General features: G+C 57.4%; 1 protein-coding gene across 2 annotated transcripts in view; it reads left to right on the top strand.

Moving 5' to 3' along the window:
- Positions 1-316: 316 nt before the first annotated feature.
- Positions 317-16,817, top strand: part of Kif26a (kinesin family member 26A) — a 36,406-nt gene continuing 19,905 nt past the window's right edge. For both annotated transcript variants that reach the window (XM_029559919.1, XM_008825522.2), the window contains exons 1-3: positions 317-483; positions 832-1,077; positions 11,713-12,138. In XM_029559919.1, the coding sequence (XP_029415779.1) occupies positions 442-483; positions 832-1,077; positions 11,713-12,138 (714 nt within the window). In that variant the 5' untranslated portion in view covers positions 317-441. The remainder of the gene's footprint in view (positions 484-831; positions 1,078-11,712; positions 12,139-16,817) is intronic.

Raw genomic sequence — 16,817 nt, 5'->3', positions numbered from 1 at the left:
TTGGGCAAAAGACCTCAGTTTACCCGACTGCGAAGTGTCGAGTGGGAGGGTGCATCCCGGGAGGCTCGCACACCCCGGCGTCGCGCGCGAGAAGAGGCGCATGCGTGCGCGTAACTCGGGTGTCTCCACCGCCCCCAGAGCCCTTCCCCCGACCGCACTCACCTAACAGGTTGGGGGTCCTAGGAGTGGGAGGGGCCACGAGGGGGAGCAGGACCCCCCGCCTTCAACGCGCTCAGGATGGGGGCGGTGCTCCGTTGCCCCGCCCCCGACAAGCCCCGGCCCGCCCCGGAGAACGGCCGCCGCGGTCACCGCGAGCGCTCTCCGCCACTCGCCTGCGCCACCAACTTCGGAGCTGCAGGCCGGACCATGGGGGCGGCCCCGGGCCGAATCACGTAGCCTCGGCACCGGGAGAGCCAACACAACCTTTCCTGCGTCCGGGCCATGGTCGGCCGCGGCGCCTCTCTGTGTGCGGCGCAGCCCGCGGTATGCACAGCCAGGCCGGGAGCGGGCGGCAGGGACCGACTGGTACTGGGTTCGGAGCCCGGGACACCGAGGATCTCATGGGGTGCGCGGTGCCCCCTAGGAGCGGGGCGTGGAATGGAGCGCGGTGGGGTGCAGGGCATCGGGCTGGGGCTCGTTCACCTGGGACCTCCGGCGTTGCACCGGAGAGTGGCCACCAGGTTTGCGCCTAGCTCCCTAACTTCTAGAACGTGGCCCTTGGGCCGGGAACGCCCGGATCTGGAGTTGCCGGTGTGGGGTCCTGTAATGGTGCGGCTCGAAGGCTTGGGCTTACTAACCCTTCTCCACACCCCTCCCCCGGTCCCCCCGCAGGTGGCTGAATGTGGTCCTACCCGAGAGCCCCAGTCTCTGCTAGAGGTATCCCCGCGCAAGAGGCTGCCCGCCGGCCCCGAGCAAGACCCATGCGGCAGCCGCCCTGCGCCCGAAGGCGCCGGGGCCGGCGCAGAGCAGGGTCACACGGCCGGTGGGGGAGGCTGGTGCCGCCACTGCCATACGAAACTCGTGGAGCTCAAACGACAGGCGTGGAAGTTGGTTAGCGGACCCGGGACACCCCTCCGGGTAAGTGACCCCCCCCCCTCGGGTCATGCCTCTGGCAGGAACTCTGGGTCTTTCAGGGAGTCGGGTTCCACGTGGGTCCTCTTGCTGCACCCAGCTACTTTGCAACTCTCAGAATGTGTGAACTGGGGCCCCTCACCTTGAGGAGTCCTGCTGTGTGCTGAAGGGGGCTGGGCAAGCTTCTTTCCCTGCCCCAGCTGGAGCCACAGTCTGTTTGGGAGGGGGAGGAAGGAGGAAGAACACTGGGACTTCACTTAGGGCAGGGCCCCAGCAGCCCGAGGTTACTTGGAGTGGGGTGGATCTTTGTGTACTTGAGCCTTGGCATGCCTCTGTCCAGAGGGCATAAGAGGTGATTGAGTGGGCCCCCTCCTGCAGCTGGGGGTTCCCTGTGCCACCCTTGCTCAGAGTCTGTCGGGTAAGGCCTGTGTCCTCCTCTGGAGCTCTTGGGGCCCAGGCCTGGCTTGTGGGCAGTGACTGTTAGGCCTCTGGGTTTCCCAGGCTGCAGCCTGGCTAACAAGTGCCTGTGGGAGAGGGGTCTATTGGGCTTTCCGGCCGGTGGGCTTGCCAGGACTGGAAAGAGCAGGACCATTGTTCCAGGGAACAATGCTCCCTGGAAGTGTGCAAGGCAGGGGAGGCGGGGGTCTCCAGAGGAAGTGCTCCTGACCTTCAGTCTTGGTGAAGGAGTCCCTGGGAACTGCACGTAATCCCCATTCGTTTCAACTATAATTCTCCCAGCAGTGCTGTGGTCTGGAGTGAGACCCTTTTGGGCCAGGGCAGGTGAGGTAGGGTGCCAATCAGGTGTGTCTATCCAGGGCACCTTTCCAGACCCCCTTGGCACTGTCTAGGGTGGAAATGTTACAGCCTCTCTGACCAGGGGCTAGATCTGTGGGCCTGTTTGGGGTATGGCTGACCATGGGTGTTGCTGGAGTTTTGCCTGTGGCAACCAGCCATTGCTGAGCTCTGCACCCCAGACAGCTTGCATCTAGCTCAGGGGAGAGCAGAAAACCTTGAGGGTCTAAGAGGGCCTTTGGGGTGGGCTCCTGAGCCTCTTCATGAAGCAAGCAGAGGCAGGAGGGCCTTTTGACTGTGCTGTCTCCCCACTCTGGGAGTGGGTTTTGGTCCGCGCTGCTGCCTAGGACCCACACTGGCTGGCTGGCCACAGGTGGGTGGAGTCCTGGGAGAGAAAGTGAGGATGAATGGAGTTGAGGTTCTCATTTGGGGGGTCTTTGTGCCCTCTTCCTGCAGACAGTGGCCATCCCTCACCATGGCCCTGTGTGTGGCCTTTGATGTAAACAGCTACTCACCACTGCCGGGACAAGCTCATTTGTCCTACCCTGGCCCTGGCATTGGCAGACCAGTGTCCTGGGCCAGGGCTCTGTGTGCCTCTGGGCCCCTCACCTGCTTTGTTTCTTCCTGTGGCCTCTGACCTGGGAATTCTGTCCAAAATGCAGGGTGCTGTGCCGGGGATAGGAAGGCTCTGTGATCCGTCTTTTTCCAGAGAGAACGGAAAGCCTCAGGGAAGTTGTGCACTCACCTTGGGGCTTCAGTGGGTGTCATGATATTGCCTGTGTGGGCCTGGCCTTCCTCAGCCTCCAGGGTGAATAGCAACCTGTAGTTCTGGCCTGACCACTGTGTGTGCGTGCATGCACATGGATTCTGCTTTGGGGTGGGCGGGAGCCCACTGAAGGGCAGATGGGGGACATTGTGGTCATCAACTGTGGCTGGGCCTAGCGACTCTGTTCTTCAAGACCTAGGGTGATGCTAGGAATTTAGGGTGGTATGCTAGGATCTTCCCCAGGGGTCTACTTCTTATTGTTGGTCATGGGGAGAATGTCCGTGAGCACAGCACGTCATAGCTCAGAGGAAACTCTTCTTGAATGTCCCTGGCTTATACATGGCCCTGTGGCCCCAAGACCAGGAGGGGGCTTGCTGGCTCCTAGTGCTGGCTGTAGGGTGGAGCTGGGACCCTGCCTTGGTGGTTAGAATCCTTGGCTTGGGGGTCCCTACCTAACCTCAGTGGCAGAAGGAGGTGTAGGGCCAAAGGGGCGGCCTGGTGGAATCACTTTGAGCGTGTGACCTGGCTCCTGGCCCACCTTCCTGGCAGCAGGCAGGGATACTCCTGGGAGGTTCTCTGAGCATTGTTGCTTCAGTTTCCTCCTCTGTGATGCCGACCACCTTTATTCCTGTTTCACAGGTGCTCAGAACAGTGTTGGGCAGAGCTTTCACTCCCAGCTGCTGTGGAGATGGGCCCCGGGGTCATTGCGGTTCTAGGTCTTTGGATGTTGGATGCTATAGTTGGAGCTCAGATGGCCATTGGTGATCCCCTGCCATCATTTTGCCATGGTCCCCTGTACCCCCTTCCAGATGCCCCTGCCAGTAAGGTATCCCTTAGGGACTGGTAACACAGTGTCCTCCACTTGAAGGCCAAAGCCAGGCCCTTTGCCATTCTGCTAGCCCCGTCCCTCCTGTATCCATATCTGATACACTGCACTGGTCACTAAGTTCCAACAGACCCCTTTCTTCATCTCCATTCTAGTCCAGAGTGCCACCCCCAGGCAGTAGCTCTGCCAGGACAGGCAGAGGGTTCAAGTCACATGGAAATGTTTGTTGAACAACTAAATGACCAGGTTTTTCCTCCCATACCTCATGGGTGGTCACCCCGAAGGTGGGCTGAATTCTGGCTCCATGTCCCCCAAGGTGACAGCCCCCTCCCCAGGAGGACAATCCTTTCATATAAAGGATCACTGTCTGTTGCTTAGGGACCGTCCCAGCAGCAGCCCAGAGACTCATTCAGAGGTGGTGACTCCTTCAGGGCTAGTGACATTCTTTCAAAGTGTCAATACCAGAGCTGAATCGATGATCTCCCCAACGGGAAAATGATCAGTCTCATTTAGTTCTTGCAGGCCTCCTGCTTCATCCCACTGCCTTGAGGCTCTGGGTTCTTGCTGCAGGCTCTGTTTGCCTCAGCGAAACTGAACAAGGCTGCCAAGGGCTGGGGCTTTCAATGCTGGTCCCTGTGAAGCACCCATCCTGTGCAGCCCAAGATGCTCTGAGGCCTCCACACACACAGGGACCAGCCCTTAAGGGCGAGGACCAGGAGCCTTCCTGCCCTCCCTGTGGCCTGGCCTCAGTGGCTTATTCTGTGCCCACTTTCCCCTGAAATACCTCATCTGTGGGCATGCCTCCGCCCTCCCCTGTTGTGTCTTTTACTTGGGAGTGTGGGCTGGGGGTCCTTCCAGCTCTCAGCACACCAGCCCCTCAAGCCCTCTGGAAAGGCAGGAGCATGCATGTTCTGGCTGCACAGACCCCAGTCCTAATTATACTGTGATTTGGATGGGGGCTGAGTCTCTGTGCCCCCTAAACAGGTTGTGGTCCTGGATGGGTTGGACTGAGGCTTTCTCCTCTGATTCAGAAGTTGCTCCCTGGGTCAGAGTCCGTCCCCCACGTTGCTCTGGGCTGCCACCCTCCATACTGTTTGGAGCCAGGCCCAGTGTCCGCCTGAGGCCCTGCTGGGTGCGGCTCTGGTGTCAGCACTGTTTCCCAGCTGAGCCCAGGTGTCAGTTATGGGAGGTGTGCGAGGGGCTGGTGCTCCCTGGGGCTGGCTGGCTTGGGATGAGATGACTCAGCAGGGAGGTGTCTTTACTTCTCTGGCTGGACTGGAGGGCTCAGGGATCTTATGGGATTCAGAGATCCCAAGTGGGGCCAGGAGGACCCCAGCCTTACCCTTTAGCTTCTGCAGGGCCTCTGCAGCTCCCTTGTTCTTTGAGCTGGCTCCCTGTTCTCCATGGCTTTGGCTCAGTGTGGGAGGATGCATCATTTTCTCCTGGTGTCTGTCTTACCTGTTTTGCTAGCCTGGGGTTTCAGTCATGGAAGGGGGCACTTGGAAAAGGACTGAAGCTTACCGGTGTGATCCTTTGCTCTCTGAATCTCCATTGGGTACAGTGTTGGTAGTGCCTGTTGCATGTGCCTGGGGTGCCAGGTACAAGTTTCATGTCCTGATGGGCGCATGTGCGTGCATGTGTGTGTTTGTGTGTGTGTGTGTATTTGTGTGTGTGCGCACGCGTGCGTGTGTGTGTGTGTGTGTTGATTCATTTACCTGTCATAGGTGAACCTAGGCAGAGACTGAGTGGTCACTGGCCTTACTGCCCACTGGTGAGTGGTGAAGGCATAGGGAGGGCCTTGTGATGGTTTGGAGTAGATGAGGCCTTCCTCAATCTCCCACTGGTGTCCTGGAGTGACCTCATAGGTGGAAGTCAGAAGAGCCTGTTCTTGTCTTAAGTAGCAATGAAGGTCTAGCTCTCCTTTTTCTTGGTCTTCCAGGAAGCTCAAAATAGATCTGTTCAGCTCCAGACAACCATGTAGGACTTTTTTCTTAAGGGAGGTGATCATTCCTGTGTGTTCCAGTTGGCACTGTCTCTTAGTCGCATGGTTTTTTGTTTTTTTAATTTATATTATATCGTTTCTGGAAGCCACCATAGAGTCTTTGTGGCTTGAGGCTCTGAGTAAGTAAGCAGGACCACAGGACTGAGCATCACTGTTTATTTGGCCCATGGAGCAGGGAACCTGGACAGTGCAGGGCAGGTGGGTGAGACTGGGTTGGTCCTGTGGGTTCCTTTTGGTAGCCAAGTGAGTTGTCTGATTTTTCTGCTACTGAGTTCAGTCTCTCTCTTCTCAGTAAGGTTAGCGCTGGGTAGGGGGAGCCTAAGGCAGGACCCAGAGGCCTCAGTTTCCCCATTTGTCCTTACAGGATCCAAGGTGGAGTCGCCCTTTCTTCTCCTAGGCTGGGAGCCCTTTCAGTGTCACAGTGTAGTGGCCTTGCTGATGGGTGTGCTGTGTTCACCAGGGCAGCATCTCTGTGGCTGGGGAGCCCAAGACCGGTTGTTGGAGCCTGGTGTCCTGTAAGAGGTCTCCAGTCTTGTCCCTACGCTCTGGTTAACATCCTGCTGGGGCTGGGGCTGGGCGGGTTCTGCAGGTCACTGTGCTGGTGGATTTATGGTCTTGTGCGGCCCAGGGCCAAGCCTGGCGCCTGCTGTGTCCGGGCTTAGATGGATGCTTCTATAGGTTGTTCGCATTGACCTCTGACTCCGGTGGCAGGGTCAGCTTGAGCTGCTGCCTGTTTCCGGTGGCGCGTGCCCTGCTGGATCTTGTGCTCAGGGGAAGGAGCTGTAGGGTGGGTTCCTCTCTACAAGTCCTGCCCCCATTCTGTCACCCCAGCCCTTAAGCCAAAGTCCAACTCTGCCTCCCACTTGGAGTCCCCGTCAGTCCTGTAGGCTTGGCCTGTGTGGCACCTCAGGGACTGTCCTAAAGCCATCTCAGTCTCTTTGCTCTTAGTGCAGCCACAAGCCTGTCCTCCTCTTGTCTGCCTGTCTTCCTACCCCATGCCTGTTCCCACTGGAGGAAGCATCCAGAGGCCTGGCTCCCAACCATTTTATCCCCAGTCTCAGAAACTGGATAGGTACAAGGGTTCCCCAAAGGGGGCCAGCCAGGAAGTGGGAAGAGGTGAGGCCTAGGAGTGGGGCCTTAGAGTTGGAGGTCTAGCTTTGCTGCCCAGGAATCTCTGGGCCTTCCAACTACAAGGAAGGCAAATTCTCGGTCGATGTCAGGCAATGTGGTCATCTGTAGAGGCGGGGGTGGGGTGACACGACCTTGTCCAATGTTGGGTGTTGGATTCTGTATGATACCAGGGGCCCAGACTGCCTGTCATTTCCCCTCTGTGGGGTGATAGGTGATGGAGGGTTGGCCTGGTCCTGCCTGGTAGCTGGGCTTGACTTGATGCTGTGGGTAAGCATCTCTTATAGGGTATAGGACCCCTCCTTTTCTATAGACACCCTAAAACTTGGTAGGGGAAATACCTTGGGGCACAGGCTAGGTGGGCAGAGAGGCCAGAGCACCCCAACCAAACTCCTGACCACTGAAAGGCGCAGCACTCAGGCTGCAGACCCCTGAGCATGCGCGCACCTGGGCCACTTTCCCTTTTGGATCGGGAGGAGATGGAGCCTGGGCATAACTTACCCAAGGCCACAAAGTCTCCCTTGTCTTCACCTTCAGCAAAGTGCCAGGGGCCTGGCAGAGCAGCTCTAGGTAGGTGTAGCCCAACATGTCCACAGGCTAGAATCAAACACACAGGAATGGGGTGAAGGTGACCAGAGGCTGTGCATCAAAGTTCTGGGGTAGGCATACCTGGAGTTCATGCAGAGACTGTCATAGGTAGCAGACAAGTCTGGGAACGTAATCACCTGGCAGTTCTTCAGGGCGTCATGGAACAGAGCTGTACTCCAGCCCTGGGGCCATGACTGGGGTCTGTGCTATCCCAAGAAATCTTTATTAAGAGCCACAGGTGAGGGGTATGCCTGTGACCCATCCCTGTTGGAAGGGATTGATGGTTGGGGCCCAACCTGCATGCTGTGGTCACTAGGAATCTGCCCAGGGACCCAATAGAGACAGGGGTCTGATTTGGATTCTGTATATACCCCCATCCAGCTGGTTGCTGGTGAGTGTCTGCCTCTCTGGGTCTCAGTTGCCCCCAGGGGTAGGTACCAGTGAGCCCCACAGTAACTTGGTTTCAAGGGGGATGGTGTGCCCCAACCTGGCAGTGTGAACCTGTTGTGGGATGAAGTGTGAACCCTTCAAGGGGATGTTCTGAGGGTAAATAAGGCACACAGGGCTTTGTGCTTCCCCCATCCAGCGGTCACAGCTTGCCATAGTAGGATGAATGTCCAGGACTCTAAGTCAGGGGATGTACTACGTGTCCTCTCAGGTGGGGTCTGCATGAGCTCAGAGCTGAGGCTATCAGTGCCCTCCAGGTGTCCAGCATCCTTCAGGGGCTCTGAGTGGAGAACAGGGTGGCCATTGAGGGAGAGGCTCTCAATGAGTGGGTCTGTCCAAAGCCGTCCAGCTGGGCTGCGCCTGGCACAGGGCTGTGAGTGGCGTGCCGGTCAGTGCTGGGTGGGCTAGATTGTAGGCTGATAGGATGGAGAGTCTAGGCCTCTAGTCAGACGCCCAGCAGGGTGGGGGCACGGGGCAGCCTGGGTGTGCCTGTCAGTTTCCAGGCTGGAAAATTGAGCCCTGGGCCACCCTGCCAGGCTACACGAGACACTGGAATGTCCTCCATAGCAGGCCTCTGGGAGCCCCTTCCTGAACCTGTTGTTAACTCCGGAAACAGTTGCTACACAGGGTCACAGCCCAGCATGCTTTGTTGGGAAGGAAGGGAGGTCGAGGTAGCAGGGACCACAGCCACCAGGTCCTCACACTTAGCAGCTCACTGTGCCTGTGTGGTGGGGAGGGGGGAGGGGGGACGAGGGAGGAGGGAACGCAGGGTCTCAGGCCTCCCATAAAAGGGCTCCAGCCCTGTTTTTCCCCTCACTGGCCCCACCTGGGGTACTGGGATTCCCTTTGTACCTTTGTAGAGACCAGTGACTAGGGCTCAGAGAGGGTCTCTAGCTCTAGAGATTGTGTGGTTTCTCCAAACTGGGATCAGGATCCCTCAGTCTCCCCATGACCTCGTCTGTGCTTGCTCTGATCCCTGGATGAAGCTTGGCCAGCTCTGCAGCAGGGACACAACTTTCCTGGAACGGGCGGTAGAGCTGCCTCTCATGCAGGAGAAAATGGAAGGATTACTTAAAGCAACTTGGGAGTCTCCAGAAACAAAATAAAAACTGAAAAGTCATCATTTTAAGCAGGGGAGGCTCCCTAAAATTTGCCATGTGATGGGTGGGTTGTGCACAGTGCTAAATTGAATCAAATTAAGAGAAACATTTTCCAAGCACAAGTAAAATATCTGTTTAATTCGACCATAAAGAGGAAATTAAAAGTAATATTTTGCAGTGGAGTAATTACTGTCTATCTGAAGGCAGTGGGTTTCAGAGAGGTAATAGGCCCGGCAGCCAGGCCTTCAGGGGATAAAATTCTGAACTTGAGGCCAGGATTCCCAGGGGCTTGGGCTCCTGGACATCTGTCTGAGCTGTTGGGTGGCTGGAAGGAGAGACTTGGTCCTGGGAGGGTCCCAGCTGTTCCTCCTGGGCTTTCTTCCCCTCCTCCCCTGGTGAGCTTCATACAGAGGCAGGAAGTTCAGGAAAGCAGTGTTTGCTGGTGGCTGCCCAGGGAGGGGCAGGAGGACCTGGTGGCTGGCTGCAGGGCCTTTGTCTGGTCTGAGGGCCTTGCCTGGAGCAGCAGGTGCTACAGGGCCCCTCCCCCACTTCCCAGAGCCCCTCCCTGGAGCCCGGTGGAGAAGCTGGGCTCTGCCCTAGTCTCCTTGGGCCCCCTGCTGATCCTACAGACCTGGAGGACTTGAATCTCTCTGGAGTGGTTCTCGGTGATCCTGCTGTACAACTCAGTGGTTCTGTTTTTTCTGAACTCCTGTGTGTGCCCCCGGGGCACTGCAGCCTAGCCTGTTGGAGGGGCTTGTCACCCTGGTGGTGCTCTCAGTCCTATATGACCAGGGCTGGAAAAGTGGCCTGAGGTATTAGCTGGCCGACCCATCCGTTTCTTTATCCCTTGGGCAGTGGGGTGGTGAGTACCAAAATGCTGATTTGGCTGCCTCTGCAGAGGTGTTTGTACCCCGACAGTGTCCTGGCCAAGGGTTCAGGCCACCTGGGGGCTTATGCAATAGGGTCTGGGGTGGGGGCACTGTTGCCTGAGATGCCCGGTGCTGACTGCAAGGTGGAGAAGGTGACCGGGCAGCCTTTGACCGTCTTCCCAATGGGGATCTGAACATCATGGGCCACTCCATCTCTACCTCTGGTTCCTGCTCAGTGTCCCAAGGCCCGCATAGGCCTCTTCTGTTTTGATGGCCAGCTGGGTCTTCTCTCCTGCTCCGCCTGGCTGGCTTGGTGGGGGCTGCTGTGTTCTCCTTTTAGTACCTGCCTTGACCTTCTGTTTGGCTCTTCTTCCTGTCTCCTGTTGTAGGCTATGGAGGGGCAAAGGGGGATTCCTCCAGAGGCCTCTGGTCCCTAAGACAGGCAGGCCTGTCCAGAGGCCCCAGAACAAAGGGCAGCTGGGTCCCGGCCTCAGGCTGGAGCTGAGGCTGGGCGGCCCTTTTCAAGTCTGCTAATGGCTGCAGCAGGCCACACTTCCTTCCCCTTTGCAGCCTCCTGCTGAGTGGAAAATCAGTACATGAGAGCCAGACTGGAAACAGGCCTGGCCACCCTCAGTCTGGGGCTGGGTGGGTCCTTGGCTGAGGTCCCCCTCCCCGCACTGCCGTCCCTGGGGGCCTCTCTTGCCTCTGCCTGTGAGCCTGAACCTGATGAATTCCAGGGGCACCAGCTAATGGGGACCCAGTCTGCCAGGCATTTTCCAACTTGGAGACTGTCCAAGCCTTCCAGAGTGGCCCACAAATCACCCAACTGGCACGTTGCTGGCCCGGCAGGCGTTGGTCACCCTTTTGTCTGCCTCAGGCTCTGTAGAAATGGGGCCAAGGAAAAGAGATCTTGGTCATGATGGGGCTTGCCTCTCACAGTGTTGGCTGCCTTAGCCATAGCCCTCAGCACTCTGAACCTCTTAGGCATTGTGGGCACAGATGGCTAGCTCCTAGGCAGGGAACTCAAGGATCATGCCTGGGGTAAATGAGACACCCTTGCAGGGTGCTGGCCTCAGCCTCCTAGTTTGAGAAATAGGTGTGTCTGGAAGGTTGTCGTGACAGGTGAATGTCTGGATTGGAGTTACCTCTTGTAGGTAATCCCTTGGGACCTGAGGGCTAGCTCAGTGCAGGAAGCCAGGCTGGAGTTGGTGAAGCGGGCTCTTATCAGGGAGACACAGCCACAGCTGGGTTAGGCTGGCGTTTGTCTAAGGGGCTATGCTTGGGGCTGGCTCAGACTCAGGCTTCTTCCCTACAGTGCTGTCCCAGGAGGGCAGGGCCAAGCTGGGCAGGGAAGTTGGTTCAGGATGGGTGTTTTGCCCCTAATGAGGTCACTCTGAACCCAGCCCTTCCTGTGTCTCCCTGTGGGAGGTGTGCCCCTGGGGAGGGGTGTTACGCCCCCTCTGGAGAGTGTCGCCCTCCCTCTAGGGAGTGAGGGTGTTATCCTCCCTACCTGCAGCCTGCTTTTGGGTTCCTCTTCTGGCCCATTTCTGGACACCGCCTCTTGGCTTGAGGCCCCTGGGCACCCCCAGCTCAGAGACCGTGAGCCTTGTTCTCCCAGGTCTAGTCAGGGACAAGGACCACTCTGCTTACGGTGGGGACTGCTAAACTGACTCCGACGGACACATTCATAGTAGTGCCACATTTCAGGCCCCACCAGGGCTAACTGGAGGCTACAAAGACAGGGCCGGGATCCCAGCCCCCACCCCATGAGAGTGAGCTGTTTTGAAGAAGGCCTTGGACATTGCTGCTTGTCAGCCAGGCCCTGGACCAGTGCCTTTGCCCACAAGTTGGTTGTCGGGGAGCTACAAACATCTTGTTAGCCGCAAGCCGGCGTGGTTAATGAAGGCAGGGAGGTGGGCGGCTGTCAAGGGCACAGGGAACCTCACTATTAGCTCTGATAATTATTTTCCTGCTGGGCTCACGTGGATGGAATGGTTTGGGCCCTATTAATCAGTTACGGATGGTGCTGTGCTGGCCACAGCGTGAGCTGGGGCGATGGGCTCTCTGTGTTGCTTCCCCTGTACCTGGGCACTGACTGCACCTCTGTTGCTTATGGTTCCCAGGATCCTTGCTTCTCTGCTCTGCTGTTGGACAAGCTTCCTGCACCTGGGGTTCAGCTGGCGTGCCGCCCTGAGGCCGAGAGCCGGTGTGACGTATGCACTACGCACCTGCACCAGCTTACGCGGGAAGCCCTGCGCCTGCTACAGACCCCTGCCAGCCATGAGGACCCTGATACCTCCCGAGGAGGCCTTGTGGCCCCCAGCCCGAGAGACCCACCTGGACCAGTAGGCCTCACAGGGAGGCAGCCCCCAGTGGGACCTGACAGGAGGAAGGCACCAGCTTGGTCACCCGGCCCCAGTGTCCAGGTGTCTGTGGCACCTGCCGGCCTTGGGGGAGCACTGAGCACAGTTACCATCCAGGCCCAGCAGTGCCTGGAGGGTGTTTGGAGCCTCTCCAGGGTCAACAGCTTCCTGCCACCCACCTGCCTGGTGAGTGCTCTGGGTAGGTGGGCTACTGGGTCCCGAATGACTCCCTTCTGGGCTCCTAACTATATCCCTGCAGCTTGGTATTAGTTGGTAGGGCCCTCTGGACCCCAGGAACAGTCACGGGTGGTTTTGTCTAGCCTTGCTGTGGGCTGATGGAGGGGCCCGAGGTTTTCAGATGAGTTCAGACCCTCATTAGGGGTTTGGGTTGGAGGGAGCATCTCCTTAGGAGGAGCCTGCCATGACAGGCCGTCCCGAGGTGCACAACTTAGGTGACATAAACCTGCTCCACAGACAGATGACAGAGCCCAGGCCCACAGTTGCTGGACTGGCAGTTTATAGGTTGAAGAATGTCCTCTTTGTGTCTCCTCCCCTCAGAGCCCACCAGGGAGCCCGGCGGGGGCCGGGCTTTCCTGAAGCTATCCCTGGGTTCCCTGCCCAGGAGTAGCCGTCTTCAGGGCTGGGTCTGGTGCACTGCCTGCCCGCATGTTTGTTAGTTCTCCCCTCTCAGCCTTGCTAGTTGGGGTCTCTCTAATATCTATGTCCCCACTTTTCCATCTGGGACAAGGAGTCCAGGGCGGGGCTTAAGAGATGGGTACAGTTGGCCTAGGGGTTCCCTAGGCTGCTGGAAGGAAGGGTTTGGACTTAGGGAGTGAAGAGGTTAGCTGTGACCAGGCCCTGGGACAGCTTGACCCCAGAAGGGCCCAGCTAGCACTCTGTACATGCCGTCTGACCTAGCCCCTTTCCAGGGGCACCATGCTGAGGACACAGCCGTCTGCTTGTTGAGGACCTAAACTGAGGGCCTATAGTGCCCAGCCCAGGACAGGCAATGTACTTCATGCTGTGGATCTGGGTTCCCCCGGTGACCAGAATGGGAGAGACCCTCTAGGCAGAAGGGGTGGCCAGGTAGAGCCAGGAGGTGTGAGGCACTGATGGGGAGAGAGGCTGGAGAGGGAAGGTGGAGGGGGCAGGGTGGTAGGGCAGTTGTAACTCATGTGTGCATGCCTCCATCTACATGGAAAAGCCCCCGAGTTGCTCCCTGGAGTCCTGAGGGCAGAGGATCTGTGGGTAATCTTGAGGAACCATGCTTCTGTGTGGTATGAGTTATAGGTGTGTATTCTAGGCACACAGCAGCCAACCGGAAGCAGGCCTGGGGGATTGCTCATTCCCTGGTGTGGGCTGGCGGGCCCTCATGCTTCTTCTCTGAACCCAGTGGCATTTCAGGGAGATGGGCAGAAGAGCAGGGAGGGCCCCATACCTGCTGGGCAGTGTTGATACAAGCACCCATGCAGGACAGGCTCCTCCTCCCTGAGGCCTCCTTGAGGTGGGCAAGACTTGTTAGCTGGACTTTGCCCCTTGAATGCCTGCACTGAGAATTCTGTCAGAGTTGGAGCTAGGGGTTGGCTCTAGGGCTGGTCTTGTGAGACCATCTGTCCTTGGGGTCGGACTGTCGTCTTACTGTTCCCGGCATAGCACTCTTCCTTTTGCTCTCCTGAGGGGAAACAACCCCTCTGTCCTCCTGGGACTTTGGCCCAACAGCTAGGCTGCCTAAGGAATGGGCAACAGTGCCCAGGGGTAGGGTGCAGACATCACTGCCTGCTCAGATGAGTTTGATGATTCCTAGAGAAGGTGGCATTGAGCTGGACCCCAAGGGAACCCTAAAGGATATGCTCAGACCTAAGATGCTGGTCCAAAGGTGCCCTTCCTCTCCTTGGTCTAAGTGGCCTCATGGCTAGGCTGACTGTAGCCCTATGTCTGAGCAGACATTGAGTCAGGTCGATGTTGCTGGTCCGTATGATTTGGTGTGGTGATGGGGACTAGGGAGGGTCATTGGCCTATGGCTGGGCAAACTTGACAGAGGCCGACATGCCATAAAATGTGGACATTTAAAGCACCCGCTACTCATTTTATGTGCACATTGATTGTGTCGGAAAGGTGGGAATGGATTTATAATTAGAGAACAGTCCTGGCAATCAATAGGGAGATTATTAGAACCATAAATAGAACTTTAGGCCGCAGATGAGGCGGTGTCCCCTGAAGTAGGGTTTCAATCTCTGGTGATAAAGTCCTGCCAGGATACTCTGGTATTAAATTCTTGTGGAGAGATGAACTGTGAATCTATCATAGATGGGTCAGTGGCCCAGCAAGCTGACCAGGTGGATTGGTCCCTGCAGGTGGGTCAGGCGGGCTGGCCCCTCCATCCTGGGGTGCAGAGTGGAGGGCCAGGGCTGGGCTCAGTGGACTCTTTCATATTGACTGAGGTTAGCAGGGGAATCTGGGGAAGAGTGGCTGTGTCTGGCCAGAGGGTTGGTCCTTAGTGGGGATGAGATGACCTGGGGTTCCAAGGATCCTCTGGACCCATCGGCAAGACCTGGAACATTCTGGGTGCTGTAGCTGAGAGCTGCCCTGATAGCCCCACCTGGATACTGTTGTGGTATGGCCTGCCCTCCTGGCCCCTAGTCCCAGTGCAACAGCCACTGGCCTACAAAGCTTTAATCCATACCACAGTCACGTCACCTCCATGAGCAGAGAGGGCCCTTTCCTGACCATCCTGCCTACCGAGCCTGTTCCCGGGAACTGCTTCCTTCTTTCCAGGCTGTCCGGTGGAGGCACTCTGCTGCTGTGGAAGATGAGGGCTGCCGATTGCAGCTGGATTCAGGGTTTGTCCCTGTCCTGTCTGACTCAAGATGCCGGGCAGTAGTTAGGGCTGCCCCCGATCCCCCCTCCCTGGCTTATTTCCCTTCCCTGGGGGGTGCTGCACATGCAGTCTCCCAGACAATGACCTTGTGGGATATCTCAGTCAGAAGTCCTCATGGAGGCAGAGAAAACCTGCCTCATCTCTCAGCAGAGGCTGTAAGACAGGGCTCTGACTTCCTGACTCCATAGTGAGGCACAGTGGAGGCCTCAGAGAGCCAGGGTTTCCCACTGCTGTGGTAGTTGGGTAGGAGTTGGGGCCCACCAGCCCATACTAGGGAATATGCAAGCACGTTAGGGGTGCTTGCCTGCCTCCTGCTGCCCACCATCCACAGAGACCTTAGATGGATGTTGGAGGATGACGTTCCAGCTGGACTTTGGTGAGGGTCCATGAATTTCCCCTCACTTGTTGCTGGTGCCCTGTGTAGGCATCAGTTTACCCACTCATGCAGTGGGGTGGGTCGGCAGGACAGTCCCTGCTTTCCCGTGAGGCCTTAGTGAAACTACTTTTACAGTGATGTGGGTGGGGATAATTCTCACAGGAGCGGGACTTCTCACCTTGAACTGCCAGGGCTCTGATGGGGCTCTGACATCTTCTGGGTGATAAGGCATGGGGTGGGATGAAGGGGCAGGCAGGTAAACAGGCCTTACTGAGGATCTAGCACTCCCTGCAGAATGCTACCCCCTCAGGAGTGAGGTTGGCCTCAAGTGCAGCTGCAAGCCTCCGAGCTGCTTCTCAGTCCCCTCCAAATAGCACCTGATTAGAATATTTATGGGGGGCGATCCTAGTGGGTGCCGCCCTTCACCTGCCATAACCTTACAGATGTGGAGATCAGGCCTGGAAAGTTGCTGATATGGGCTCATCCTCGGTTCCTACATTGGGTTCCACAGAACCCTGGTGTTCCGCAGGGGCTGTTTGTGCCAGCTGACATGGGGTGAACCTAACCATGCTTTAGGCAGGCTCTTTGGTGTCCAGCCGCTGTGTGGGTACAGGAGTCCGGGTGTGAGCTCATGGAGGCAGGGCTCTGCTGGCTGTGCCTTGGCAGGTGCTCGCCTCACGCTCTCCTCTCTCCATGCTTTTCCTTTCGTTGCCGCTGTGTGCCTCCATCACGCTTTCTGTTTGGCTGTCCACCCACCTCCTCCCCATGTCGTGACCCCCTCCCTCTGCCCCCACCACTGCTCCGTGCTCGCTTTGGGACGGCTTCTTTTGGCATGTCCGGGCTCTGCTTCTGGCAGGAATTGGCAGTGGCCGTCCCGATGGACGGAGCCGTGTCATGGCAGCTGGTGGGACGGTGGAGCCAAGTCACGAGCGGGACTCCCAAGACAGGTCAGTGTGGGGAGGACAGCCTTGCAGGTGGGTCAGTTGGCCAGAGCCCTGGTGCTGCTGGAGATGCCCTGGGGTGGCTGGGCCCTGTGGGAGTGGGTAGAGGGACCACGTGGGGTGTGGGGCAGCAACAGTGGCCCCTGTGACGACTCCAACCCCAGTTCCCTGTGTCTGGCAGTCAGGCAAGGTGTCATCATATGATGGGGCACTGAGCTTGGGCCCCCTAACACTGCCATTACATACTGGTCAGAAGCAACTCTAGGTACCATGCAGCCATGGTCTGGAGAACCCCCCGTAGCCTGTCCAGGGCCTCCTGACCCCAGGCTCTGGCTGCCATGCCCAGTGGGTGCTGAACCAAATCCAGCTCTGCTCTGAAGGACTCAGGCCACAGCTGTCAACCCTGTAGCTTTAAAATTAATTCCTTCTTGGGGCTGGAGAGATTGCTCAGGGGTTAAGAGCACTGGCTGCTCTTGCAAAGGACCTGGGTTCAGTTCCCAGCACCCACATGACAGCTAACAACCATTCATAACTTCAGTTCCAGGGGAAGCCGACACCCTCTTCTGACCTCCGTGGGCATTGCACGACACAGTTGCACGTACACAGATTCAGGCAATACACTTGTACCCACAAAATAAAAATACTAAATAAAGCATTTTAAAAATTAATT

The sequence above is a fragment of the Nannospalax galili genome, unplaced genomic scaffold (assembly GCF_000622305.1).
Source record: "Nannospalax galili isolate Female #2095 unplaced genomic scaffold, S.galili_v1.0 scaffold188, whole genome shotgun sequence".
Taxonomy (NCBI): Eukaryota; Metazoa; Chordata; class Mammalia; order Rodentia; family Spalacidae; genus Nannospalax; species Nannospalax galili.
Note: the sequence above shows the minus strand (reverse complement) of the source record. Positions and strands in the feature narration are given on the sequence as shown.